This window comes from Durio zibethinus, chromosome 1, assembly GCF_047325235.1.
Source record: "Durio zibethinus cultivar Kanyao isolate XHJ-2024 chromosome 1, ASM4732523v1, whole genome shotgun sequence".
In the NCBI taxonomy this organism is placed as follows: Eukaryota; Viridiplantae; Streptophyta; class Magnoliopsida; order Malvales; family Malvaceae; genus Durio; species Durio zibethinus.
In genome coordinates this window covers 36,619,686-36,647,449 of record NC_143162.1, presented here as the reverse complement: position 1 = coordinate 36,647,449, position 27,764 = coordinate 36,619,686, and the positions used below count along the sequence as shown (strand labels likewise).

General features: G+C 34.1%; 5 protein-coding genes, 1 long non-coding RNA gene and 1 pseudogene across 7 annotated transcripts; 4 read left to right on the top strand and 3 right to left on the bottom strand.

Moving 5' to 3' along the window:
• Window positions 1-744: 744 nt before the first annotated feature.
• On the bottom strand, window positions 745-3,414 carry LOC111310848 (DUF620 family protein (DUF620)). The gene is made up of 3 exons (XM_022910231.2): window positions 2,270-3,414; window positions 1,831-2,169; window positions 745-1,514 (listed from the first exon to the last, which is right to left on the bottom strand). Exons 1-3 carry the CDS (start codon window positions 2,564-2,566, stop codon window positions 1,023-1,025), a joined length of 1,128 nt encoding a protein of 375 aa, XP_022765966.2. The 5' UTR covers window positions 2,567-3,414; the 3' UTR covers window positions 745-1,022.
• A 733-nt stretch (window positions 3,415-4,147) lies between these two features.
• On the top strand, window positions 4,148-6,133 carry LOC111312696 (uncharacterized). Its single transcript, XM_022913210.2, has one exon. The coding sequence runs from the start codon at window positions 4,874-4,876 to the stop codon at window positions 5,987-5,989; it is 1,116 nt and encodes a 371-aa protein (XP_022768945.2). The 5' UTR covers window positions 4,148-4,873; the 3' UTR covers window positions 5,990-6,133.
• Window positions 6,134-6,881: 748 nt separating this feature from the next.
• LOC111312695 (uncharacterized) lies at window positions 6,882-12,245 on the bottom strand. The gene is made up of 6 exons (XM_022913209.2): window positions 11,818-12,245; window positions 8,899-10,847; window positions 8,745-8,820; window positions 7,775-8,166; window positions 7,482-7,580; window positions 6,882-7,315 (listed from the first exon to the last, which is right to left on the bottom strand). Exons 2-6 carry the CDS (start codon window positions 10,798-10,800, stop codon window positions 7,163-7,165), a joined length of 2,622 nt encoding a protein of 873 aa, XP_022768944.2. The 5' UTR covers window positions 10,801-10,847; window positions 11,818-12,245; the 3' UTR covers window positions 6,882-7,162.
• A 2,688-nt stretch (window positions 12,246-14,933) lies between these two features.
• LOC111312694 (outer envelope pore protein 24A, chloroplastic) lies at window positions 14,934-17,380 on the top strand. The gene is made up of 3 exons (XM_022913208.2): window positions 14,934-15,234; window positions 15,335-15,691; window positions 17,093-17,380. The coding sequence occupies exons 1-3, from the start codon at window positions 15,037-15,039 to the stop codon at window positions 17,171-17,173; spliced, it is 636 nt and encodes a 211-aa protein (XP_022768943.2). The 5' UTR covers window positions 14,934-15,036; the 3' UTR covers window positions 17,174-17,380.
• Window positions 17,381-18,014: 634 nt separating this feature from the next.
• On the bottom strand, window positions 18,015-19,387 carry LOC149520606 (uncharacterized). The gene is made up of 2 exons (XR_016346483.1): window positions 18,175-19,387; window positions 18,015-18,099 (listed from the first exon to the last, which is right to left on the bottom strand). It is a non-coding gene; the product is annotated as an uncharacterized LOC149520606 (long non-coding RNA).
• A 163-nt stretch (window positions 19,388-19,550) lies between these two features.
• On the top strand, window positions 19,551-24,285 carry LOC111312692 (uncharacterized; annotated as a pseudogene). Its single transcript, XR_016346472.1, has 11 exons — window positions 19,551-20,370; window positions 20,479-20,532; window positions 20,643-20,742; window positions 20,851-21,067; window positions 21,354-21,407; window positions 21,491-21,630; window positions 22,032-22,602; window positions 22,726-22,840; window positions 22,959-23,008; window positions 23,518-23,661; window positions 23,764-24,285. The product of XR_016346472.1 is annotated as an uncharacterized LOC111312692 (transcript).
• Window positions 24,286-25,111: 826 nt separating this feature from the next.
• Window positions 25,112-27,483, top strand: LOC111312689 (putative membrane protein At1g75140). The gene is made up of 2 exons (XM_022913202.2): window positions 25,112-25,392; window positions 25,477-27,483. The coding sequence occupies exons 1-2, from the start codon at window positions 25,374-25,376 to the stop codon at window positions 27,318-27,320; spliced, it is 1,863 nt and encodes a 620-aa protein (XP_022768937.2). The 5' UTR covers window positions 25,112-25,373; the 3' UTR covers window positions 27,321-27,483.
• Window positions 27,484-27,764: the final 281 nt, after the last annotated feature.

The window sequence follows — 27,764 nt, the reverse complement described above, 5'->3', positions numbered from 1 at the left end:
ATATACAACGAATCTGAAAGAAAGGAGAGCTAAATCTTAGGAGGCGGGGAGTTGAGGAAGAAGACTGGACATTAGAAGTTTAAATAGAGTTTACAGGAATTAGGGTTTGAGAAGTGTCGAGTCGAATGTTTGAGTCGGCGGCGACTTTTATTTGGGCCCTTTTGATAAAATTATGGGCTGTTAGGGCTTTTGGCCCAAATGATCCCAGAATATTAAAATTTAATGGAGATGGGCCGACAAGGGCTTACACGTAGATCTGTTTTAAGCTGGGCCTAAACGGAATAGCCCATTTTTGATGGGTTTGTTTCAGTTGAAGAGTGGTTCGTGACTCCCTTGCTGGGCTTTGACCAATTCTACACTAGGCGGCTGGGTAACATTAATTTTGAGTACGAACATGAAAGTGTTTTGAGAGCGGAAAAAAGGCCGATCGCGTGAGAATGAGAATAAATAGTCCAACTTATTAAAAGAATATTAAACTTGATCTTGCTAAGGAAGTCAAGCAAGTTATTAAAAGCATAGGAATTAAAAACTTTGCCTTCTTTTAAGAGTATAAACTTTTTAATGAAGTTTTTCATTTAATGATAAAGGAAATATTTTAATATTTTAAAATTATAGGTTCAAATCTTATAATATACGAGTTTGGTTTAATTTTATGTTGAATTTAACATTTCCACAATAAAATGTTTTATTGTACACAAAATATTATTATAATACCAAAATATGTATATTGTTTTTTGACCCAAAACAATAAAATAAAATATTATACCACAAACTCGAAAGTGTTCTAACTCTTTCCAGGGAATTGAAAGGTTTTTGAAGACACAATCAACCGCAAAAATAATGATCTGTCTTGTTTAATTCAGTAAGCTTAATTAACTAGACTTGAAAGAATGAAGCGATTCTCAAATTTTTCCTATATATATGTACACGCATTGTTCTTTAACTTTTCTTTGAGTTTTAACTTCTAGCCCCTAAATATATATATATATATATATATATATATATAAAGGAAATCTAGCTTATCATTGCTCTTCTTGCTCTCTCTTGAGATCAGCTGGAGGCAGGAACGTTTCGGTGGACAACCCACAAATATTGAAATCAACCTCATCAATCCTCCAAGTTTCTTCAATCTTCCTCTTGTGGTTATGTGACTTTCCATATCTGTAAAGTGTTGTCATAGTCTTTCCACTATGTGATATGTTGATGCCATCAATGTATTTGTAATCTTGAACCACAGATTCCACGCTGGTCTCCCAAAATACGCTGTCGTTTCCATTGGGGGGCTTCATCTTGACCAGCTTCTTATCCTCTAATTTGACAAGAAGTCCTGTTCTTTGGCTGAAATATCCCCAGATTGTGTGATGGATTATTTCTGTTTGAGCTGAACTTTGAGATTTGAGGGCGTTTGAAGCAGTTTCAAGCTTGAGTATGAAACAATCTTCATTGTTAATTGCCTGCTCTCCTATGCAAACTGCATCTAAGAATAAGCTAGCTGTGCACCTGGGGTCCAATCCCTTAGGAATTCACACAGTGAATATCATGGAAGTTAAACTCAATGCAGCAGATGATAAATGTTCTTGTCATGCTCTTCTCTGATTTGACAATGTGTTTGATTTGATTAAAGAACTAATCAAAAGAAGAAAATCTTTGGGCCAACAAAAAGACTGAAGTTATGGATTTCACAAATTTCAGGAATTGTCATTGTCCCACACAATCGTGAATCCGATTCTATGACTGATTTTTGTTTAAGTTTCTTGTCTTTTTAACATCTTGTCAGCCACATTCATTTCGTCAAGACAACAAACAAACTATATATCTGAAGTAAAGTACCTGGAAGAATCGGCGTAGGGGTCGTGGAGGGCCTCTATTTGCATGACCGGGTTGTGAAGACGACTGGTTCCAAGCAACCTTACCATCACTGCCTGCACTAACCTTGAAACCAGAGACAACTAGTTCTAAATACCACAAATCCGGGTTCTTTTGCCATAATACGAACCCGCCAACCTCAAAATTGCCTCTGGCATGCACGCTATCATCACCCTGCTGCATCTCTGAACCCTGCATTTTCACCTGTCCCACTGCATACATGCTTGTCACTGAACTCAATGCCAAATGTCCTCCGGTAGCAGCTACATACTGCTCTACTATATATTTTGCGGTAGAAGATTCCTACTTATACAACAAGAGTCTTGTTATTGATGTTCATATGAATTCATGAACATATATAGAATTCTTGGAATTAAGGAAGATATGGGAGAGTTGTACTCACAATAGAGCAATCTTTGAGGGGCCTTGAAAGTGTATAATTCTCTAATTGGACCTGACATGGGATGAGAGGAGCACCAACAATCTTAAGCAAAGCCAAGAACTCATTGTCTGATTTAGCCTGGAGATGGGTTGACTTATCAAAAGCTGATTGAGCTTTCATTAAAGCACGCATATTTTGCCACCGTAAAGCCGCATTGCTACCCATTTTGGTGTACATCTCTTCGGGTATAGGCACTTCCAGGACGGTTTCCAGGCCATCTTGTTTATCAAGATTAGGACACAGCTTCCTTATCATCATGGAAAATTAGGCTCCAAGCAGGAGGAAAACGAGAATGGAGAAAATGAGAGAGAAAGAGGAAAAGGAGCCTTGGAAAGAGAAAGATTTTTCCTTTCTCTTTCCCTCAAAGGCTCTAAGCTTGACGTTGTTCGAATGGAAACCCTCTTCCTTTTGCGTTCTCAATTAAGTTGATTATCTCCTGGAATGAGATAGAATAGGAGATTTGGCTTTGAGGAAGATTTTTGAGGCCTGAGGTGCCCCTTGCGCGTAGGTCTCGTCGTGCAAGCACGATTTTAACGGTACGTAATACGTTTAATTTTAGGATTTGGTAGATGGCTGACGTGGATTTTATTCAAGTGAAAATACCTTTATTTTAAAATAAAACTCAATAATACTCTATTTAAAGAATTAAAATTAAAAAATACCTTGAGTCGGGAAAAAAAAATTCTAGCAGCAGCAGGGGAGAGCAGTCAGAATGTTTAGGAAAAATCGTGGTCTCAAATGGATTCCCATTTTTTGCATGCAATGAAATCAATCAGCTTGAATGGCAGGCTGTAATTGAAGAGGTTAGGCTGCAACATGGCAAACTAGCAATCAGAGAGACAGGTGATTATTATATTACATGAAATGAAACCTGTTGAAAGTTGACGACCCCGTGAAAAATAAACGAGGAAAATCCTTGTACCTGAATTTCTGTTTGATTTAGTACCTTGGCATGACCACCAAATAATTGGGCATTTTGAAACATTAACTTGATAGGCCAGCTCCAACTTTGCATGGACCACATCGCTATTAATATAAATTAAAAAAGTGGATTCATATTTCACACATGGATATCTAACTAATAGATAATTATGTTTCCATTAAGAAACTTGGCTTAAAATTCAAGTATAGACAATAAACCTCATTAATTTCTCGCCTTGGATCCTACCTGAAAAGAATTGAAATCCTAGAGAGATGCCATAAAATTGAATACCAATACCTATGAGAAAAATATGAGGATAAAGCAACTCCTATTTTAATATGTTTTGAACTTGGAATTTGAGATCTCCTATCCATCAAAGTAACAAGTTATTTGATCATCAAATTCCTACGAATCCAACCAAATTCTCTGATTACCTGCGTTGATAACTAGTCAATTTAAAACTGTAGCAATGGCCCCAATTATGAAAATGGTCCATTAAAAAACGACTGCCTACAGCTCATTCTGTTTGGTCAGGAACTTTGGGCCTAGGGGCTCTATCTTAAACCAACAACAACCCATGGTGTCCTGTATCTTGTCTGCCGTTGATACGGAGTTAGAAAGAGCTTACTCAAAAGTTCTCCAGCCAGAATTAGTTTTAGTCAAAAACTTCAAAACGCGTGTGCATGTAGTGGAATTTTCCAATTTGTTTTTAGTGTTTAATTTGTTGTCCACGTGTCATACTAATGCCGATATCGTACATGCCTTGCAGCAAAGTCCTTGAGTGAAAACGGAAGGCAGAATTCATAAAACACTCATGACAAAACGTTGGGGGCCCTGAATTTTTAGCCTCTTTCTATTTGGGGGCTTCCGTGGAATGCTTCAAAATACGGCTGGGTACAACCATTTTGCTCTGTCAAGTCCTCCCATTCCATCTGAAAATCCCATGGTAATTTGTTGAAAGAAGAGCGAATAATTTCTTGGGTTTTTATATGAGGTTTGCCTGAGTTTAATTCTAATATAATGAAGGCCTCAAGTTTGTGTGGCTAGTTATACATTCTCATTGATTCAAAGCTCCAGTGATTGCTATGGTGTCACGTTTCATGGTCCAAAGTTACGATCAAATTGCTCAAATCAGTTTGTGTCAGCATTTAAAAGCTAATTGTGACCGTTTTAATTTGCACCATAAATCTAGAAGGAAAGCTTTCACTTCCAGTAATTACTCCCCATTATTTGTCATGATGTTGAGAACAAATCGACAGAAACTCAACCTTTTCCCCTTGGGGTTGGAGCGATCTTACCATTAAAACAAGCAAGACAATACAAATAACCCATTTGAAAATTTACGATTTCACTTAATCTGTCAAGCTTATTAGAGAGAGAGAAAGAGAGGGAGAGAGACTCTCGCTAATGTAGAATTTTACAAAGCAAAAGCTGATGTTTTTTACATTGACCACCCACCTAATAGGCAGACGTTTTCGAACCCAACGTTTCACTAAAGAATTTTACGTAGCTTTCAGAGTGTAAATAACTGATATCATCACTTAGATTTGGTCAGTTAATTATGTGGGAAATTGGGAATAGAGATCTTATTATTTTCTATATAGCCGGCCTTTTCTCTATTATATAATTGTCTTCGACGCTGAATGCTTGAGGACTTTGTAAACAGAGAACCACCAAAGTTTTCGGAGATGGCTAAACGTTTCAAGTTCAAATTTTCTCGTGTTATACCCTCTTTTCAACTGTGTCGATCGAAGAAAGCTTTCAATTTGCCGGAGAATCCAGGCCCGCTAATTCACCGGTTATCTCCGGTGAATCCTAAAGCATTAGATATTAGCTATCCGAACTTTCCTGGCCCGCCTCCGTCGACACCAGACGACTCTTTTATCAAACGCCATCTGTCACCAAAGATAGCATCAGTCAACTGCGGCTGCCGAGGAAGAGCATTGACTCAGTTCTTTTCTCCGGACGTTAGTTTTGAGTCACCTGACAACTCGTGGAAGAAAGAAGCAACTCGGTTGCATATAGTGACAAAAGCCCACAATTCCAAGCTTCAAAGGAAGACAAATGAAGAATCATTTTCTGATGAGAGTAATGGAGATATAGTACCGGTTTTAGTGAGCAAATCCGAGGTCAAAAAGAAGGAAAAGATCAAGATGGAGAAAGTGAAGGCAATTGCAAGTGTTTCATCACGTGACAGTGGATGTTTCAGTAGCGAAGGAGCAGCCGAAAATGAAGAGACTGAGACCCTAATCTCTACTTCAAGAAGCTTCTCGGATGATTCATCCTTTGAGTTGGATCAATCACTGGCTGAGGACTCCCACATGGAAACCAAAAAGAACAAGAAAAAAGTAAACAACACAAAGAAAATGAAGAGACTGAGAAGCTTTGGGTCAAGGAAACACAGAGGATCATCAAAACCAAACGTTTCAAAGTCAAAGACAGGAGATGTGCCCTTGGAAAATGAAACTCCAGGGAGAGGTTCAATGTTGCGGCGGATGATGACACCGCCGAGCACGGCGGAAGGAAAGGTGAGGGGGAGCGTTGCGGTTGTGAAGAAATCGGAGGATCCTTATGAGGACTTCAAGAGTTCGATGTTGGAAATGATATTGGAGAAGCAGATGTTTGAGCCAAAGGATTTAGAGCAGCTGTTGCAGTGTTTTCTTTCTTTGAATTCAAGGCAATACCATGGAATTATTGTGGAGGCCTTCACCGAAATTTGGGAAGCCTTGTTCTGTGATTACCCCATGAATGTCCTATGATCAGTGATTAAACAATTAATTAATAATATATGATGTAATTCTTTATTCATGGATTGTTGAAAATCTGAAATAAAAAGGTATTAAATTATGTTTTAAATGAGATGTTTGATATTTTCCATAAAAAAATATTGAGTTATTTTGATGAAACAAGTCCTGCTTTTTAGACCTTTGAGGTTCATTAGGTTACCTTTAAAATTGAGTCAAGTCAGCTGACAATAAACCATCCAGCCTGCCCTCCATGCATGGAAAAGAAGTTTGAAGGAAATAATTTCCAATTTAATAGCTTTTGCATCGAATTATCCCATCATTTCCAAGCATTTAAGGTATTTGTTTTGAACTGAAAGGAAATGAATGAACGAATTTTGATGCACTTTACATAAACATACATATATATACACACATTTCTTAATGGGCAAGAAATCCAAGCTTGAAAAATTTTCTTTTCAAAACTCAAAAGAAGTTCCTAGCATGATGGGATGCACCAGTCTTTTAATTCACGACAAAGAGAACAACATTAACAAAAATAATTTGAACAAGCAATAAGACTCACCATGTTTAGTGGCTGGAATTTGGAGGTACACTGATGTAAAATGACCTTAGTAACAGTTTCCAGTTCCACTTAGTCAGCTAGCCATGCAGATGAAGGAAGCAGGACAGCAAGATTTAAGCAAAGTAATTTTTTAAAAAAAGCATACATGCCAACCCCAAGAGTTCCGACTTCAGAATGGAAAATAGGTTGCAGAAGAGCCCTTTCCTATCCATTCTTAACACAATATAATGCAACATTCATGAAAAAATGAACACGACCAACGACAGCAGCAAAATATCTAAAAATTAAGTAGCCTGAAAACAAATAATCACCCTTGCCGCAGCCAAAAATGAAGGCTTTAAGTTAGATATGAAGTCCCTTATTTCCTTCCCATTTCCTTAACTTTCATTCCACAGATGCCAATCTCCTATTTCTGGCTGATAGGAAACTCAATGTTATAGACTTACAGCTATTCCACTCATGCAGGTAGTGAAAACAATCCTCAATGGCATCACAGTCGTGGTATTCATTTGCTGAACTTCAAGGTGGAATTGAATAGGCATTTGAGAACAAGAGGGTATTTAAAGATGTAAATATACAAACAGGAGATGCCTCATAACTACTCAACTAGTAGTCTGTTTGTTTTAACTGCCAGACTCTAGTAAAGAAGCTGTGCCCATGTCATCCTTAAAAACCTTGACATGACAAAGCTTTCCACCAGCCTCATCAGCAAAAGTAATCTTCCTTTCTTTGAGGATTACACGTTCAGAAGCAGCAGCATTTTCCTCAGTCATTCTCTGCAATTAAACCATGAAAATAATCAGTAAAACTCATAAGGCATACTTTCTTCCTGCTTCTAAAATCTTCTGCAATCCTATCTATCCCCTACCCCCTCTATCCCAATCTACTGATAATTCTTCTTAGCTTTGTTCTGCTTCCAATAATATGAAAAGAGAAATATACCATGATTTTAACAAATCGGTTGCAATCTTTTGTCATCATAGCAAGCCATTTTCTTGCTTTTTCTTCAGCTCTTGTTGCATTTTCAATGGCTATCCTGACCTGCCAGAGTAGTCAAGTTTAGTTAGATATATAACTTCATGCATCTACCCAGATATGAATGACAATTTAAAAGATAATATGTATATCATTACTGAAACTTCAAAAAGGAAGAAGCCACTGAAAAAAGAACTGTAACAAAGTTATGTGTTAAAACTTGTTCAATGATAAGCAAGAAGGTTTTACAGTAAACACACCTCATCAGCATTTTCTTTTGCAGCTGTGGCTACAGAGGCCTCCAACTCCAAATGCAATTTTCCCTTCACAATGTCTTTCATCGACTTCAACTCTGTTGTCAGTTTTGTTGCTAAAGATTCAATATCCCGCATTTGTCGCTGTGTGAATGCTATCGCACTTTGTGAACAACGTTGGACAGTGGTGCATGCACCACTAACACATTGTACTGAACGAGAAGGATGAGTAACCTTGAGAATGCCTTTAGGAGGGGACCCTTTCTTATCTTGTTTTGCTTTTCCCATGATTGACTTTGGCTTGATAGTGGCTCCGTCTCCCCTGAACCAGTCAAGCCCTTGAGCTCTTAAAATTCTATGATTGGTCTGTTTACCAAAATATAGCTTCCCCCTACATTCTGATAGTATCACAACCCAATCAATATCAAGCAGATATGGAATGCAAAAGAATAAACTAGTCTCCATAAATAAAACAGGCATGATTCAGTAATATTTTAGAGAAAAAAAAAAAACTAGCTTTGCTTAATTTGCATTTGTAAATCATGAAAATTTTGATTCAACAAGTTTCTTCAGCTTTCTTCAGCTTTCTTAATTTAAAAGCAAGATGTTAGATGTTTGAGAATGAACATAAATTATATGGAAAGAATTAATTGGACATAATATCAACAAAATCTCTTTTTTTTTCTCCATTAGCCACAGTAATTTTTTTGCTCTAAACGCTTAAAAGTCCATTGCATAAACATGAAAGAGTAATAATATCAGTTATAGTGGAACAACTCCATTTTAATAGTACTTTTTCCTGGCTCACTTTTGCTCATAAAACATATGTTTCTCCTGGAATTCTACCAGGCTACCACTTGTTTGTTCCACAAGTTATGATGAAGCAATCAATTAATACTGATAAGAGTTTCAATATCATGAAGACCACTTTAAAAGGCAGTGCATATAAGTTAACATCCCAATTTAGCTAACTTACGTTGATGCTCATTTTCATTCATCCCAGTTAACTCCATACCCCGACAAAGCCTCTCTTGAGAGGCTGGAGAAATGGCCTGCAGTCAAAGCATTTGGTTAGAAAAACTTCAATAGAACAAAAGTAGACACTTTAAAGCCCAACATATTTTGCACACCTTTCTGCTTGAGAGAAGCCTTTCAGGACAATGCTGCTGCTTCATTTGATGATAATCTAGAGGTCTTGGCGATGCCATAGACTTATCAGAAGCATCTAAGGAATTAGTTGATATGGAGTCAGGCGACAGGGATTGCTTCCCTGCTGAAGGAGAATCACCAGAAAGAGGGATTGAATGTCTCTCAAGATTCACGCACAAGGAACCCCAATACAAGCCATTGTCACCGGAAGGACTGATGGCAATGTTTCTAATATTAGAAGGCCAATCATGGGTACTTCTGCTCTCAAAGGAGCATGGACTACCTTCATTGATATTTTCCAAGCATTGAAGGCTAGTATCCCTGTTCATCTCAGGCACGTCAATTTGGCCATATTTGCTTGTCTGCCGAGCCATCTTGTGCTCAGAAGAATTACTTTTAAAGCTATCATGCAAATCAGGACTATAATCCTTGCTTGGAGATGTTGACTCTGAGGAAACATCATAGGGTAGCGGATAGAGGGTATAACTTTCTTTTCCAAATTCTTGTAAGTCTGAACATTGGTAACTGATCATTTCTGGACTGTCTACCTTCACAATCTCCCAACCAGAAAAACTAGCACCAAATTTAGGACCAACATCTTCAATAGATTCATAAGACACCTCATTTGAAACACTGCATATAGGTTCTTCTATGGGACAGAATGAGACCCCTGTTTCTAAACCACAAGCAAATGAAGCAATAGTTGTCTCAGGAACTTGAATTGAACTATAACAGCTTGTCTGCCATGGCATCTCTTCCTTGTGAGAATTACTTTGCCATCTTTCGTGAATATCACAGCTATAATCCTTTGTTGGAGACATTGGCCCTGAGGAGACATCATAGGAAAGGGGATGAATGATATAATCTTCTTTCTTAAACTCTGACAAGTCAGAGTACTCATAACTTATTATTTCTGGATTGTCTACCTTTACAATCTCCCAACTAGAAACCCCCACATCAAACTTGGGCTCAAAATTCTTCCTATATTCATAGGACACTTCATTAAGAGAACAGTATTGAGGTCCTTTTGTAAGATAAGGCACCTCAGTCTCCAAAATATGTACATTGGTAGTTTCAGGAACCTCATAAGATACAGTAACAGTAGAATCCACTTGCTCACTGCAACTAAAATCAGAAACAGAGGTAACACTGAAAATAGTACGGCATTCTGAGTAACCAGGCTCAGGATTCTCAAGTTTAACATCAATAGTTGCAGGCCAATCCCCATTTGGTTGGAGTAAGCCTTCATCACTATTAACCTGATCAGATTTAATTATGAACATGTCATTGGGAGATGAAGCAGAGGCACTCTTCCTCGAAGGCTTCCTCTTACTCTTAGCATTCTTGGATAGTTTAGATTTCAAAATGATGAGAGGCTCTTCAAGATCATATCCATCATCCTTGTGCTGAAAATTGGGTAACTCATGTTTCACAGGAGAGCAAGTTTCCACAGTTTCTTTATTTAAACCAACAAAGTTCACGCGTTTTCTTTTCTTTGTTTTGCATCTGTTCTTAATCTGTTTCAACGTCATATTGCCAAAGCTATGATCATCCAGCTCATTATTTCTTTCACCACCATCATTGTTGCAGTTAAAATCAGAAGCTTCTGGTTCAGTTTTGACTTTCATTCCTCTAACCAAAGAGAAGTCTGGGCTCTCTACCTTGACCACATAAGATTCATTTGGTGAGCTCTCCAAGTCATCCCTTAAACAAATTGTTGGAACTTGATGGGGATATCTGGCATCTCTTAAATTGTATATTTCTTTGATTTCCTTAAATTTGAGCGCAGGTCGCCCACGAGTATCCACATTCATGGACTTTGCCACTGAACCACCTTTAATGGCCTGGACAAAATGCAAATGGGTCGAGCTCCTTAGCTCCATTAAATAGTATAGTCGTTGTTACTAGCGTAGATGGCTTGAATGCTTGCCTGCAATATGTTAAATTTTCATTTCTTGAGAAGCTATTCATAATTAACACTTTCAAAATAAAATACCTTAGCATCATAAGGATATAACATTGCAAGCCTAACTTTTCTACATGAAAATAGAATCTCCCATTTCTCCAATCCTATCCTAAAAAATTAAAAAAAAAAAAAAAAGCAATAAAATTGAAGGTCAAAAAATAGCGAACCAAATTAATGATAAGATACCAAAATTCAATAGCAAGTTGCACATAAATATCATATCAGATTTGTCTTCATCTGCCTAAAGTACAGTGGAAGCAACATTGTAATAACTAAAATTATGCCCGAAAATCCGAAATCTCTTACTCCTCAATGAATGACCCTAAAAGGGGTCTCCCTCTCAACCAACTTCCGAATGTCAAGGTAGTCTGTCTTAGAAAATGACTTCTGAGCACAAGAATGTCGCCACAGACAAGACAAAAGAAAACAAAATATGATATTTACACAAAAAAAAAAGTTTATTGCTAAATGGCGCTCCCTAATTTTGAGGCAATTTTGAAAATATCGACAACCTAAAGAACACCCAAAGTTGAAACTACAATCCGGCATCGCTAGTTCCATTGGTAAGATCGGAAATTCATGGGAAACCGATGCAACAGCTAATAATACAAAACAGTGCATTGCCCTTTTCAGAGGCATTTCACAAAAGCAAACGATTTATTCCTTATCGAGCGAAAAAAAAAAAAAGTAAACTATTCAAGCTATTGTCTTAGCTCACTGAACTTCATTTCCAAAGCTAAATCAGATTTAGAATCGATACCATAACTAGCGAAAAATTTTGAAACAATAATGTAAAGAACAAAAACAAAACAAAAAGTAATATCCATAATCTCCAGATCTACGAAGTTCGATTGTTGCATAGTTGACCTCCGATTTACAAATCTATATAATCAAACCCAATGGGAAAAAAGAAACAGATCGAGCACCAACTCACCTGAGATTGGAGACTTTCCAACGCCAGATAAAGAGAAGAGGATCAAACGAGGAGAGGCTCGTGAAATTGCAGTTTCGTATTAGGTAGAGCGAATGAAAGAGAGAAATGTTAGGGTTCGCTGGTGAAATAAATTGGGATTTATAAACTCGCGCCAAATTGTGTGTGGCGGGAACTGAATGAAGCGGCAAAGCCTTGAACGAATCTTTTACGAAATCGAAATGGGTAGCAGCAAAAGTCTGAGTTTGCATACGACGCGCGCGTATGATTATCGTGAAGTCGTGGTTTTCGAAAATTACCGTTGATTCTGACTTTGGATCTTTTCCGTATTCGGCTTTCGCGCGTTAATTGGGCTCGCACGCTCTGAATCGCCTTATTTGTTCGGGTTTAGGTGATCATGGTCCGTCGCCCTTTGTAAGTAACTTATACTACCAATTGTTTTTTAGAAAGTTTATATTAATTTCTTTTGTAGCTCCCCTTATACTCGGTGATGGAGGGCTGACTTAAAAAAGATTTTATAGCAATATAATATTTTAAATTAAAAAATAAATATTAATGGTTTACCAAGGTGAAAAAACACGGCTTTGTTCCATGACAGTGTTCAAGTCTTTAGGCTTTTATTACTGCATATGACTTTGTTAATTTTATCCAGGATTATATTAATGGTTTAAATAGGTTAAAATTTAACAGTTCATCAACTTAAAAATAAGTTAAAAATAAATTAATTTTTGAATCACTCGACATAATATTAAAATTAGCATTTAAAAGTTATAAATTGTAAAAAGTTTATACAGATAATTTTTTTTTCAATTAAATAGATATAAATTTAAGAATTTAAATAGATTATAATTTTTAAATAAAACAAATGCAACGGTAGTTTTTTTTTTTTTTTTAAGTGCATGAAGAGCAATGCGAAATGATGTAACCAATGATCATGTCTACCTTTGTATTAACCTATCGTACAGTTCTTTCAAAAAGGAGGAAAACATGATACTATTTGTCTGGTTGATGCGTGTCATTTAATTTGCCCATGACTACTGCTCAAGCTTGATCTCTTTCAGTTCATACTAATTAAATTATTATTTTATTATTTTATACATTGTAGATGGAGTTTTATTTGAAAAAAAAAAATCACATGTCCTTTTAGTTATTGTATTAATCAATATATTATAACCCATGCGATATAAAAAATAATTCTATTTATTTAATATGAATGTGCATATATATACAAATTAATTCATTTTCAAAATTATATCTATACAAATTAATTTATTTTCAAATTTATATTCTAATATTTAAAACTTATAACATATATAAAATTTATATATTATATATATATTGACTTATTATTAAAAAAATAAACTTTCTAAAAACAATATGAAAAAAATTATGTTTTTTGTTGGATATTTTTAAAAAATTATTTTTATATACCTATAAATTTATATAAAATAAAAATAAATTATGCTTTTCTTAAAAAAATAAAAAGATATATTATTGAATGATAGATTAAATAACAAAATAAATATTAACATACTTTCACTTTAATAATCTTGATTAAATTATTATGCAAAATATGAAAATTGTTAGAAAATATATGAAAAAAATAAATTGAAAAAAAATCATAAAAATGAAAACTATAATAACAATAAAATATATCTTGAAAAAAAATTATAAAAAAATTGTAATAGTAATAGAATATACCTTAGAAAAAAATTACTAAAAATTTTAAACACTTGATGTATAAAACATTACATTTGTAATCTTAAATTTATAGAATAATTATTTATTAGCAATTATGATTAAATATATAAAATTTAAAAAGGATATAATAAGTGATAAAGATAGTATTAATTTTTTTGCATTTATTTGAAATATAAATTTGGTAATTATAGTTCAAATTGATACAATCATTTTGATGGTCTTATTATTTAAAAATTTAAGATGATAATTTTTTGAATTTTCAAAATGTTATATAAAATTGCTTAAACTTTTAATATCTTACGTAAATTTTTTAAAAATATAAAATTTTAAATCAATATAAAAAAGATTATTGAAAGATTTAAATAAACTTAATATTTGTAATTATTAAATATGTTTGAAATATTTTGATAATTAAATAATAATTTAAATAAATTTATTTGATAAACAACTAAAACTATTTATCAAAAAAATAAAATCTATGTTTCATATTTTTAAATTTATAAAATATATCTATAAATTAATTTGATATTCAATTATAAGTTGAATAATTTTGATATTTAAATAAATTTAAAATTATCTAATTTGTAATTGAAATAAATTATCTTATTATTTTTAAAAACTATTTTATGTATCATTTAAAATAATTGTCTATGTAAGCACCTATGTGACAAAATTATTTATGTATGTTGTTATATAATATATATTAGATTACTTATTTAAATACACTCTAACCAAATATACGATAACTCTTTAATTATGCCGATGAAGTATTGAGACATATGAGACAATACATTTTTTTAAATAATAACTTTACAAACACTCAAAATTCATTCAATAATAAAAATAAATTATCAATATTTTATTGTATGAAATCTAAGTTATAAAATTTGTATTTATTATGATTAAAATTAGAACATTAACATTATAAAATATTAATTTTTTTAAATCCTCTTAGTTGAATGGTGTAGTTTATGGAAAATGCATACTTAAATTTATTCTAATAACACATATTTGAGCAAATGATATTTTACAAATTCAAGCAATTAGACTTTATTAATTAATTTTCAAGTTTTAATGGATATAATTATAATGAAATAAAAAGTTTATAACCTTAATTTTATATAATAAAAGGTTGATGATTTATTTTATTTTTAATAAAGTTAAAGGATTTATTCGGGTATTATTATTATTAATTTTTTTTAGTATAAAAATAAATGATTTAACAATACAAGCGAAGGAAAATAATAATAATAAAAAGTTAAATAACGGGCTTGTGGCCCATTGTTCTGCCTTATTAGTTTGTGATCCTGACTCATAAATCCATCATCTGCTACGAAGCCCACTGGAAAAACCCAAGGTTCAATCGAAGATTCGAGCCATCGAGCTGTAAAAAGGTCCGCCGAAGAAATACAAAATTTTCTGGATGCAAAATTATTAAAGGAAAAAGAAAAAAAAAAAAAATCCTCGACAGGTTCACCAACATCTCCCTCTTGTCTCGGTTCATTGTGTCTTCCGAAAGAAATGAAGGCGTCTTTGAAAGGCAGATACACTAATGAAAAGAGCTGCGCGGCCGTTACTCTAGCCGTCAACGCCGGCGATGTCAAGCTACGCGCTTCCATGACTGACGCCACGGTGATCAGCGGCCCTAGCTTGAACGGTTTGACTTTGGCAGTTGAAAAACCCGGCTTCTTCATCATCGACTATGACGTCCCCAAAAAGGCACGCTTAAATTGAAGAGCAAATTTCCTTTAATTACAACTTCAATTAATCATTGAATTGTTAATTATTCGACTTTTTGTATTTTTTTTTGTTGGAATAGGATTATCGATTTCAGTTTATGAACTCAGTTAGGGTTGCGGAGAAGCCGTTGAAGCTTACTTACATTCACAGCAGAGGTGATAACCGGACAATGGTGGACGGGGCACTCGCGTTCGATTCTGCTAATAAAGTTTCGGCTAATTACGTGCTTGGTACGAGGAACTGTAAGCTCAAGTATAGTTACGTGCACGGAGGGGTTACGACTTTCGAACCATCTTATGATTTTGGGAAGAATGCGTGGGATTTTGCAATTTCGAGGAGAGTATATGACGATGTTTTTAAGGCGTCGTATCAGACGGTGAGCAGGGATTTGGCTTTGGAGTGGTCGAGAAATTCCAAGTTTACTGGTACTTTTAAGGTAACTAACCAGAAAATTCTTTATTTTATTTTTTACTGAATTTTGAGTGTTTCCATTGCATAGTATAGTCTTGAAATCTGCCATTTATATTCTGAAATTGGGTTTTCAATTTGAAGGCTTGATTGGTTCACGCTTTTACTTTTTCTTCTATTAATACAAAGGAAAAAGGCAAAAATAAAGAATGAACTAAAAAAAAAGGACAAATAGCAGAAAGCAAAGGGAGCCTAATTAATTTAGCTCTGGAACTTAGTGATTGATATGGTTGAGGTATCTTAACTTTAGAGTGCAGAAGTGAATTAAGGTTCATAGGATAACTGTTTAAACATTTGGTGGTAATGAACTATTCATTTCATATGAGGACGGATTGTTCAAGAAATTGAGTGCAAGAATGAAAGCTAAAGTAATATAAAGATTAAAAAGTTTGAATATGAGAAGACATTTTCTGCAAGAGGGTGCTTCTCTAAAACACGGCTGACTGGTGTGGTTCTTAGGATGATAAGTAGATAACTGCTGCTTCCTTGCATTCCCCCATCACTATAGAATTTGCTGTTGTCTTGATTCAGACTTCTGTTGTATGAAGAGGTGTTGTATGAAGAGGATATAAAATGTAGTCATTGCAACTCACTGCTGGAGTGCTACTTGAAATGTGAAGAGGTTGAAGCAAGCAAGGCTTTGGATTGCTTGATCATTTTTCTTATGTCTTTCTTGGATGTGCATGTTACTTCTATTTGTTTAAGGCTAGGCTTTTATTGAATGAAACAGGAATTTGGAGCATGAAATAAAATGTCAGTGTTTCTCATTATTTTCAACTAATTAAACAATGATATCGAAGATAATGTTAGGTCATGTTGCTTTAAGGCAGTAACTCTGGTGGTTTATTGGGAGGCTAGTCATATGATGCATTCTTTATACTGCATTAGTGTGAACTGATACTTTTCTCGGCCTAAGGAGATTGTAGATGGTCATATGTGTTCTATGGTAAAGAATGGATGTATTGTAGAGAGGAACATCCTATATTGAGATTTACAAGAGGATCCTTTGCAGTGAAGGGAGACAAGTTTCCAACTAAGGTTGCTTTCTTTGCATGGGAGGCAAATTAGAAGCGAATTTTGACTATTAATAACAACACAGAAACAGGACAAAATTCTGCCTAATTTAATAATGTTCTATATAAGACAGCTTTAGAATCAATTTGTAGTCTTTTTCTTACTTGCCTTTTCAGATAGCTTTGGTAGTGCAATGTTAGCTATTGAGTTATTATCTGTTGGTTAGAAATCTAGTTTTGATAACTTATTACGAGTTCTTGACATGATGACTCTTTAGGTAGTGATCTAAGAACTTGACTTAATGTACTTTATCCCTTGCCTGTGTGATTTCTAACCATGATAATTTTTTTTTTAGATTTCAGCATCCGTCAACCTAGCTGAAGAATCTAAGATCCCCAAATTTATTGCTGAAAGTACTTGGGATTTGGAAATGTGATTTGCTGTTCATCAGTCTTATCCATTTGCATATTTGAATTATATACATTTGGATGATAAACAGCTTACTGGAAGCTGCTTCTTCAATAGTTTCAAAACATAGTTTTGCTTCTGATTACCGGGCTAATGACAGCTCTATTGTGTTGGTTGTACCAAAATTATACTACTCATTTATCAAATTATGAATATCAGGTCCCCAATCTTGCAAGTCCTTGGTATTTGTTAGAATTTGTTTTCCCTTTTTAGGATGAGAATATGCCGGTCATATAAATCCAAAAGAGAGGTGCAGAGAGATACTTTTAATTTACGAGGCATTTTGGTTTTGGCATGTGAAGTGAAGATTGAAGAAAAGCACGCAGGTTTGTTGCTTAAGTATATGTGCTGAGAAGTGAGAACAAGCTTGTTAAAGTTTAGCTTGCATATATTTGTCCAAGCCAATGCATTTGCAAGATCTCAGCATAATTTGATAAATGATTACCGTGATCGGGTCCCCATTCTTTCAATTTCTTATCATTATTTTTATTTTTTTAGCTTTAGCACTTTTATTTTAAGAAAATCAACATGCTCAAAATGCATTAGTGTGAAAAAATTAAAGTCTAATAGAAATCTGACTTGCTACCAATTTTGCTATAAATTTTAAGATAAACCTAGAAATTGAAATGGTCGGAATTAAAAATAAAAATTGAAATGGTTTAAACTAAAGATTATCACTAGAATAAAAAGAAAAAATATCTATAATGAAAGTTTTCGAGCGAAGATAATTGAAGAAATAGTTTCCCTTAGGTGAAGAGTCTTTTTTATTTTTATTTTTTCGCTTTATTGTTAAGCGTGACAACTACACATACCAAATATTAAGTAACTTTTGCTATTGCACGTTAAAATGAAAGAAAATGATATAGCAAACAGAACAAGCCTTTCATTTTGATACTGCACACAAACTTATTATATATTAAAAAAAACCATTGACCATCAAATAAACAAAAAGAAGTGTTAGGTACATACCTGAAAATGGACACAGCTTCATCAATATTTCCTGCAAACAAACGTAGAAATCATTGTCAAGAAATATTTTTAAAGGTTTCACTTTTTTTAAACTTGAATTCGATTTGTAATGATCCTGTTAGTGAAATGAAATAGAAAAAAAAAAAAAAGCTGATTGTAAATCTTTTGATTTTTGTTAGATAATTCAACCATAGAAAATAAAACATCGTTGCTTTGTAAGAAAATCAACAAATTTACGTTGACTTTTTAAGCCAATGAAAGAAGTTTTTTTTTATACCGATATTAAGATGCCTCAAACTTAAAAAAAAAAAAAAAAACTCTCCCAAACAACAACTCAACGAGGAACGAAAGAACGAGACAAAAGGCTATGAATAGATGGATTATGCATTAAAAAAAATAAGTGGATGTAATTTCGTTCTTATCCTAAGAGGTAGACATGTCTATAATAATTGATATTTTGATATTATCTTTTATTTATGGAAACTTAAAAATATTATTAAAAAATTATTAAATTTTGTTAGTTCTTAAATTTGATAGTTCATTAAAATAATAAAAAAAAAACGCTCACAAACAATAATTCAAGAAGGAACGAAAGAGAGAGACAGAAGGTTACGAATTGTTGATTTACGCTTTAAAAAAATAAATGAATGTAATTTCGTTTTTATCCTAAGAGATAAACATGTCTATCACAACTAATATTTTGATCCTATCATTTATCTATAGAAATTTAAAAATATTATTTATTTTGTTTAAATTAATAATTCACATAAATAAAAATTTAGAGATAAAATTATGTAAGTTATAATATTTTTATTTAAATATAAAATTTAAAAATAAATTTAAAAATCATAATTATTGACAAGATATGTTCACGTCAATATGTGTGCATACATATTGATTCCAACCAACAGATGCTTTCTTTTTATTTCCATTAATAATATGACAGTTTGGATGCTTTTTTTTTTTGTAATGAGCTGATTATATATATTTCATATATTTTATAATAATTATTTTCGAATGCAAATTTTATTTTAATAAAAAAAATAAGATAATTTTATTCTTATTCTAAAAAGGATACAGATTTTTCATAAAAAGTGTTTGAACTTATATTTTGTTAGTGAAATTTCAAAATTATTATTAATAAATCTATAAATTTTTTTTGTGTCATAAAGTAAATATTTATTGCACAAATAAAAATATATGGAGGTAAGACTAATTAATATATACAAAAAGGATAAAAAAAGCGAAAGAGATATCATTAAAATTTTAATAAAAATTATATATGAATTTAGAAAAATAAAAAATATATTTAATATATTAACACCAATTGTGATATTACAATTGAAATATTTTATAATTCACGAACTATTAAATCTACTTTTAGGTTGCATTTTGAGGCCTTTAAGGCCCTTCAAAGAACACTGAGAAACACCTATGCGGCCCTACATGATACCGCGCCGTAACAACAAATTTATGCGGTTTAAATTCAGTAACGATCCCAAACCAAATCGCGCCCTTTACCGATTGCCCCCAAAACATTTAAAAACATTTGCCGCCTTGATCCCATTACATCCACTTTTACCTCCAGTTATCAGTTTTTCAGGAACCAGTCTAGATCGCATTTCGGCATTTCGTATCAGTAAACAAAATCAGTACATTTTCTTCACCGCCTACGTCGAAGAGAAAAAAAGAGCCGCCCAGATGGAAAGCGACGAGGATCTAGAATTAGTTTCACCTTCCATGGACACATCTTCTCCTGTTCAAGAAAGGAGGTTAAAACGACTGAAGAAGGTGAAAACGGTTGCGGAGAATCCATCCCAATTTGAAGCCCTAGATTTCGATATATCCGACGGCCAAGCTACTGAGCAGCCGATATAGGGATCTGGGTCCAGGTTCGAGGGTTCTGACGAGGAAAATGAATTGAGTTCAGGCTTTGATGAGTTACGTGTCCAGGAAAACGAGTTGGGTTCGGTTGCTAAGCGCACGTTGGATTTTGATTCCATGACCAAGGACGTTGATGGAAATGGTGAAGATCACAGTCAAGAGATGGGAATTAGGGATTGGGAAAGGGAGGAATCGGAAAAGAAACGGCCTAGTTTTGATGACTTAGAGAGTACAGAGAAGAAAAAGAAAAAGAGAGTGAAAGACCTCGCCGATGAGGAGATGCCCATGTTACCAGAAAGAAGAACAGCGAAGGTACAAAAAATATTTCTCTAATTTTAGTCTAGTAAATAACAATATAACATAATCTTTATGTTAAATTATTTGTAAGCTGATTTTTATCTGGTTGCCCTTTTTTTAAAGGAAAGACGAGAACATCTTGCCCATTTCGTGCTGGATCTCAGAGACTGCTGCGAGGTATTATAAACAAGCTTGGTTTATGTTTATGTAAACTTATGATTGTAATTTCATAACTGAGTTGAATTAGTAATATTTTAACTCCTTAATTGTGCATTACTTTGGGCTAGAAACTAGAGATGCTGCATTTAGACCAGCACCCATTGTTCAAAAACCCATATCATCAGTTTTGGAAAAGATCCGAAGAAGAAAGCTTGAGGTTTCAAAAAAGTGAGTAGTTGACTTTTTTATTTTGCCTCTTTGTTGACTCAGACTTGGTCCTCTTAAAGAGTTAAAGTTCTTATATAGGTGGTTATAATAAGTTGTCACATTTGATAGGACCTGTTTTGTTGTTGATGACCATGATGATAATTCAAGCAACTATATGGTGGAGCTTGGATTTGAAAATGTTGCTAACGAGGGAGGCAATGATGGAGCTGTGGAAGTTGAAAGTGAGGAGGCTATTTCAAATCATGGGATTTCAGATACCTTGACTTCTGATGAAATACAGAATGTTGTGAATGTCTCAAGTCATGAGAATCTTTCACCAAAGATTGTAAGTTATTCATATTATATTTTGCCAATAAATCTGATTATTGCATATTGGAAATTTCATAAATTTTGTCAGCTTAAGGTTTGCAAACAATTGTTTAGTAGATGTTAAGCTTCCATTGCATGTCTATGAGCTTGCATCCTTTTGAAGTTTGGGAATGATGTTTCTCCCAATGATACTTCAATTATATGTGATTATTCAGTCTCATAAATTAAGCTCAGATGAGTCTTTGCATCATGTTGGGGTAGACTTCTATGTGTTCTGATGGTGGTATCTGTGTCAATTACAGGCTGTTGATGAGGAACCCAAACAAGCGTTTCGAGCTCCTATAAATGATACTCAGGTTTCTTTTCTCCCTCTCACATCTCATTGGTTAAAGAAGTGCCACTTATGGAATCTAATTGCTTGTCTCTTTGAATATTCTAGGATCTATTTTCTGATTCTCAAACAAGTAACTCTAAAGATGAGCTTGCAGAAGAGACCCCTAATAACCCTTTAGAAGAAGTTCTGGCACCATCCCTGTTTGCTCTGAACTTAAAGCTTGACTCTGCACCTCTTGATGACAAGTGAGTCTTATAATTTTTCTTTTATTTGTTTTGAGAATGATGTCATTTACTTTGAGTGGGCTTATGATCTGCAGTCTTAACACCATTAGTTCTCAGGATAGAGCTTCTGTAAAGAATTTTCCTTCTTTATGACAACTCCATCTATCAGTGTTTTGCCACATATTTTCAAAGGTTTTATATTTGCTTATTCTTGTTTAGCCATTGGAACATGCCTACTAGCATTTTATTTTTTAAGTTAGATTTACATTTATTCATGAGAATTAACTCGGAATTGGAATGAATTTGTGATACATGAAGGCAACTTATTTTGATTATGTCTCGTAAAAATTGAATCAATCATTGGTCTTCATACATTATGTTTGCTCTAATATGTACAGTTTTGTCACCTTGATTTTTTGTAGTTCATCTGATGAGGAGGACAATGACAAGGAGAACATTGATCCCTACCTGCATGAGTCTGTTGATTTGTCTCCAACACCTAATGGTGACCCTGTTAAACCATTTGTTGATGAAGAAGCTGAAGAAGAAGATGACAGTGACAATGACTTACTTCGCTTCCAAGATGATGGCAACGAAGAAGATGAAGATAGTGAAGATTTAGAAGAACTTAGGGATGTGATAGCCACTGGATATGAAGAAAAGCGAAGTGATATTGAAAGGCGAATGGAACTCCATCAGAAGTTGCTTGACCAACAGGATGCTGCTAAGACAGAGCAATTATTGTGGAAATGGGGTCCAAAGCATAGAGAAACAGCCTTGCTTGATGAGGAAGGACTTGAGGAAGATGATGAAGATGAAGAGGATTTTCTTGAAACTACAGAAGATTTACCTCTGGTAAATTTGCGCATGCATATAAAAAAGATAAAGGAAATGATACCACAAATGTTTACAGATAAGGATGACATGTACATATCATCTGATGATGAGGAAGCAGAAAAAAAGCTTGTTGAACAGTGCTTGTCTGAGAAAGCTGTGAGTATTAGCAAATTTAGATTTGAGCATAAATAACTTTTTTTCTGGTCCATAAGTATGTATCTTTTATTGCTTTATTGCTCTGATCATGAGATAGGAACTGAATTAAGTGGCATGGAACAGAATCAGCAGGCTGAGCTTTTGCCACCAACAGAGGATGCAAGGTCCAAAGAACTCTATGGTTATATAAAGAAGGTGAATAATATGCCTGACACCAGAAGAAAATCCAAAACATCATGTAAGATTCTTATCAACGAATTTTTCTCAATAAAGTTATTTGCATTTCCCCAGCCCAGGTTTTTTTGCTATGAATAACATTTCCTAATGGCTATTAGCATTGCTCTCGATTTTGGCAGCCTTTTCTAACATGCTGTTCATGGGAAAAAAAGGGAATGTGTCCTCAAAAGTAAGCTATTTTCCATCTTTGGATTTTCAGTAGGTTGGCATTTATTATAAGAAACTCTGATGATTTGAATAAAGTGGCAGTTAATATATGAAAAGAAGCCTCTAACCTTATTATAGTTCAGCACACATAATCTAACAAATTATTTTGCCATGATTTCACTCCCAGATATGCTGGATAAGTGCGCTTCATTCACATTGTATTTGACACCATTCTTCACTACCAAAAACAAAGCAAATAAATGCTCTTTATGCAAGCTTCTTTGGCTTCTTTTATATTTAGCATCTGATTTTACCTTTGTTTAGGGCTATGTCCTTTATCTCCCTGATAACATTTGTCCTTTTCATCTCAGACATGATAGAATCCTCTCTTTTAGATCTTAACTATAGTGGGATCTTAGTCATCTTTTGCTTTTTGACCACATGCCTATGTGTAGATGAGTGGAAGATTGTGGAACTGAATATCGATTTTCAAGAACTAAAGGTATCGTTTGTCCTTGGTAACTATTGCAGTCATCTTTCATAGGTCGGGGGTCAAATTGTTCCATACCATCATCTCGCAAGCATGGATCATGCATCTTACGTTCTTTTGTATTTGAACGTGAAGACAGCAATACCAAAAGCACAATCACAGTGGCAGAAAATTCTTCTGATGTGGTAGGCTTATTCACTGCAATTTTTCTAGCTTTTGTCATTTTATATTACTTTTTATTGTCTGTATGAAGTTTGGTAAATTGTTTTGGTTCTTACCATATTCAGAACCAAAGGGATAATCGGCCAACGAAAACTGCATCGGCCAAGTTTAATAGCAACTCGCAAATCAAACCAAGTTCTAAACCCAGAAAAGATGAAACGGAAACAAGTTCAGGAGCTCAATTATTGGAAATATTAAGGCGTTCCTCACTGCAAACAAGTCACTGCATTGGTAATAGTATTGTTGACCACACTGAATCCATATTTGCTGCATTCAAATTGGAAAAGAAATCTATAGGAAATAAAGCCAATGTTTCTATAAAGACTTTCTAGATTATTCAGCACTGAGCATTTGATATCACATGCAAAATGCAATTTTCTGCCAAAGCTTAGTTCTTCTTGATAAATTTATTTGCGTTCATCTTTTGCTAAATTTGGCCCTGTGGATGAAATGTTGGAGGTCCCTATCCTGTCCTGATGTTAAAAGCATAGCCTAAGCCTAATCTTTCAAAAAAAAAAAAATTTAGGGATAATGTACAAATTTACTAAGTATTTATGTTAATGGTTAAATTTTTTATTAATTTTTCAGCTGTTGTAATTTTATCCTTTTTTTAGTTTTGTAACAAATTTATTATTATATTTCAAATTAAGAACAATTAAAGGATATTTTATTGCAAGTAATTTTATAATTAAAAAATGGTCGGTATAATCAATTGAAAATGTATGATGTAATGTTATATGTAGTAAAAAATGTTACAATGAAACAAAATAAAAAATAAAAAATTGAATTATATAATATTATATTTAATAGGAAGTATCATAAGAAATTTGGATCTTAGTTTTATGATTATTTTTTAATTATATCATTTTCAAAATTAATTTTTGAATTCTAAAATGGTTTCTAATTTAATTTTTATTGAATATACTTTAATTATTTCAAAATTTAAAATATGATAGTAAATTTGCTTCAAAATTTAAAATATAACAATAAAATTTCATATTAATTAAAATATTAATAATGAATTTATACCATCCACATAAATATAATGTTATAATAATAAATTTGTAACTTATCCATAAAGTTATAAATTCTATTTGGAAAAATGGGAACCAATTTTTCTTCTAAATAATGATGTTGCTCTTGGCTTGATGGCTTCCCAGCAAAAAGGAACAGTAACCAAACGCTGCGTTTTCTAGGAGCCCAAACCCAATCGAAAAAGGTAAAGATGAACTGCGGGACAAACACATCAAGGATATATGGTTAGGATACGGTCAAACGTGGTACTCAATTTTTTAATCAACGTGTCGTGCTACAATTGGGTTTCAATAAAATTACAGGTAAGATAACCTGACTGAATCATTCTCTTTTGACATGTTTTTTACCGTAATCTATTTAACTCATTTTACATATTTTCTTTTGCTGGAAATCCGAATTTCTTGCCCTAACTCGTCGTACAGAATACAAACCCAAGTCAAAACTCAAAACGTTCTCACAGCAGTGTCTTTGCTCACCATCTCTCCAATCTTCCCACATCAGATTCATCAAATCTAACATAGATTCCAGCCGAAATTCTCCAAACCCAGATCCAAAAAATACAAGATCTGCTACTCGGACAGGTTTTGATTTATAATGGCAAAACATTGAATCTAAAAGGTTTTCAAGCTTTTCCTTTCAAATGGCAAATCCCAACAAAGGCAGGTTTTTTCTCTTCTTTTTTCTTTTCATTTTTACTTCTCTGCCACTTTCTATAGCTTTTGTAGACTCTAACTCTGTCTCAGTCCAAAACGAGCATGGAAATGATCAGATTCTTCACCATGAACCTGGCCCTAGTTCACCTGATTTTAATCTCCATGAAGTTTTATTACATAAACTTGAGGAATTAGTAAGAAATCTTAGTGAAGTGGTTTCTAGATTGGAATCAAAATTATCAGAGTCTTCTAAAGCTGATGGCAGGCATAGTGCTGACAGTTCAGGGTCAGGTTTTGGAAAGAAAGGTGAAATTAGTCAACCAAAATATGATGTTAAAGCGAATATTCAAGGAGTTGGTGTTAGAGATGGGGGAAGAGGGAGGGCTCTTTCAGTTACTAAGTACAGTCCGTTTTGGTCCGAGAGGTTTCAATTCATGTCAGCTGTGAAATTAGATTCTGATGCAACATGCATAAATGTTTTGCCATTTCGTGATTACGAGGGACTTAGCAAGTATGTTGCTGTTGGTGATGAAAGAGGAAGGATTTATGTGTTTTTGAGGAATGGGGATGTTGTGGCTGAGTTTTACACCAAGTGTGAGTCGCCAATTATGGCAATGGTTTCATACATGTCTGTTTATAAGAATGAGAGCGTTGTGGTTACAGGACATCAAAATGGCGTGATCTTGGTCCATAGAATTTATGAAAGATTAAATGGAGAAGAGTTGGGTTCACCTGTAATGGAAACTGTTGGTACACTTGTGACTGCTGAAAGTGGGGCAGATGGGTTGCCAATATCTACATTGGAAGTTCATTACATTGGAAGAATGAGGTATATTTTGTCTACGGATCTTAGTGGAAAAATCAGGGTTTTTAGAGAAAACGGAACACTTTATGGTTCTGCCATGCCAACAAGTAGGCCGCTTGTGTTCTTGAAGCAAAGACTTTTGTTCTTGACAGAGACTGGTGCTGGGTCATTGGATTTGCGAAGCATGAAAATTAAGGAATCAGAATGTGAAGGGTTGAATCATTCTCTTGCTCGGTATTATGTCTTTGATGCAATAGAGCGGTCTAAAGCATATGGTTTTACATCTGATGGTGATTTGATTCATGTTTTGCTGCTGGGTGATATCATGAATTTCAAGTGCAGGGTTAGGTCCAAGAAAAAGTTGGAAATGAATGAGCCTCTTGCTTTTCAGGCTATGAAAGGATATTTGCTTATTGTTGATCCAGAAAAGGTTTCTGTGTATAATGTTTCTACCCTGCATTATGTTAGGGCTGGTGCGCCACGGCTTCTTTTCTCTGCCGGTTTGGATGAGATCAGGTCATCTTTTTTAACTTATCAAGTGATGGATACAAATAAAGAGAGAAGACAGGTGATGCCCTTAATAGCCAGTGATCGTGAAAAGCTTGTTGTTCTTGGTCTCGGAGGTGAGTATGTAGGAATGTATCGCTCTAACCTGCCAATTTTGAAAGGGGAATCTAATACGATGCTATGGACCAGCCCTGTGCTGTTTTTCATACTTTTCTTATTTGGGGCATGGCAATTCTTTGCAAAGAAGAAAGAGGCACTTACTTCATGGGGACCAGATGACCCTTTTAGCTCCACATCGGCTACGAGTGGGGCTCCATTAGGAACTAGCACTGGAGACAGGTCTTTTATAGATTCCTCTACAAGAGGTGCTGATATGGCGGACATGAGAAGCAGTGGTCTTCGAGGTCGAAGGTATGCATCTCCTTCTCGATATCCAGGTGGAGCAACTGGTTCTTTCCGGCCGAATTCTGCAGATCCCAGCTCTAGACCTGCTTCTGTTGATCCCAATTATAGGGCTGCTCCGGAGCTAAAGTTTAGGGGTTCAACCCTGGAATCTACTGGCCTTCCTAAAAGAAGAGAGAGCTTATTTGTGAACAGCCAAGTTGTGGATGACAACAGTTAACTCTTAAAATCAGTTGAGCTTTAGCTTCTACTTCAAGGGGGGTTCCTTTAGATTGTCCTTTGGCTGTTCATAAGATATTGTGAAGCCATTTGAACCTGCCATGTTGTATTTTTAATCTTTAGTAACACAAAGAAATAATATATGCAAAAATTTCAAGCATTAATCCTTTTTGAAGGAAAGTTCTAAAATTTCAAGCATTTGTCTTTAATTTGCAGTTGGCATAGAGGAGCATTCTCTCAGCAGAAGTGCCTCTGTTTATTGGTTCCAGGGAACAAAATATTGTAAATATAATTAATATTAGATCAAATACTTAAAGAAAAAAAAATGAAAATGAAAATTTGTAATGCAAAAAAATATATATATATATATATTAAGTGTTAATATTATGAATGATTTTTAAATTATAATTAAATATTTAATATGACATTTAAATTTTAAAAATAT

What these genes read in the sequence shown, in the direction of transcription:
- LOC111312696 (XM_022913210.2), top strand. Translation starts at nt 4,874, where the DNA reads ATGCTTGAGGACTTTGTAAACAGAGAACCACCAAAGTTTTCGGAGATG.
- LOC111310848 (XM_022910231.2), bottom strand. Translation starts at nt 2,566, where the DNA reads ATGATGATAAGGAAGCTGTGTCCTAATCTTGATAAACAAGATGGCCTG. An exon ending in CCCTCAAAGATTGCTCTATT is followed by an intron (nt 2,170 to 2,269) that starts GTGAGTACAACT and finishes TTGTATAAGTAG; the next exon opens with GAATCTTCTACCGCAAAATA. An exon ending in CCCTACGCCGATTCTTCCAG is followed by an intron (nt 1,515 to 1,830) that starts GTACTTTACTTC and finishes TGAATTCCTAAG; the next exon opens with GGATTGGACCCCAGGTGCAC.
- LOC111312695 (XM_022913209.2), bottom strand. Translation starts at nt 10,800, where the DNA reads ATGGAGCTAAGGAGCTCGACCCATTTGCATTTTGTCCAGGCCATTAAA. An exon ending in GAATGAAAATGAGCATCAAC is followed by an intron (nt 8,167 to 8,744) that starts GTAAGTTAGCTA and finishes TGATACTATCAG; the next exon opens with AATGTAGGGGGAAGCTATAT. An exon ending in ACCGATTTGTTAAAATCATG is followed by an intron (nt 7,316 to 7,481) that starts GTATATTTCTCT and finishes GTTTAATTGCAG; the next exon opens with AGAATGACTGAGGAAAATGC.
- LOC111312694 (XM_022913208.2), top strand. Translation starts at nt 15,037, where the DNA reads ATGAAGGCGTCTTTGAAAGGCAGATACACTAATGAAAAGAGCTGCGCG. An exon ending in ACTATGACGTCCCCAAAAAG is followed by an intron (nt 15,235 to 15,334) that starts GCACGCTTAAAT and finishes TTGTTGGAATAG; the next exon opens with GATTATCGATTTCAGTTTAT. An exon ending in AGTTTACTGGTACTTTTAAG is followed by an intron (nt 15,692 to 17,092) that starts GTAACTAACCAG and finishes TTTTTTTTTTAG; the next exon opens with ATTTCAGCATCCGTCAACCT.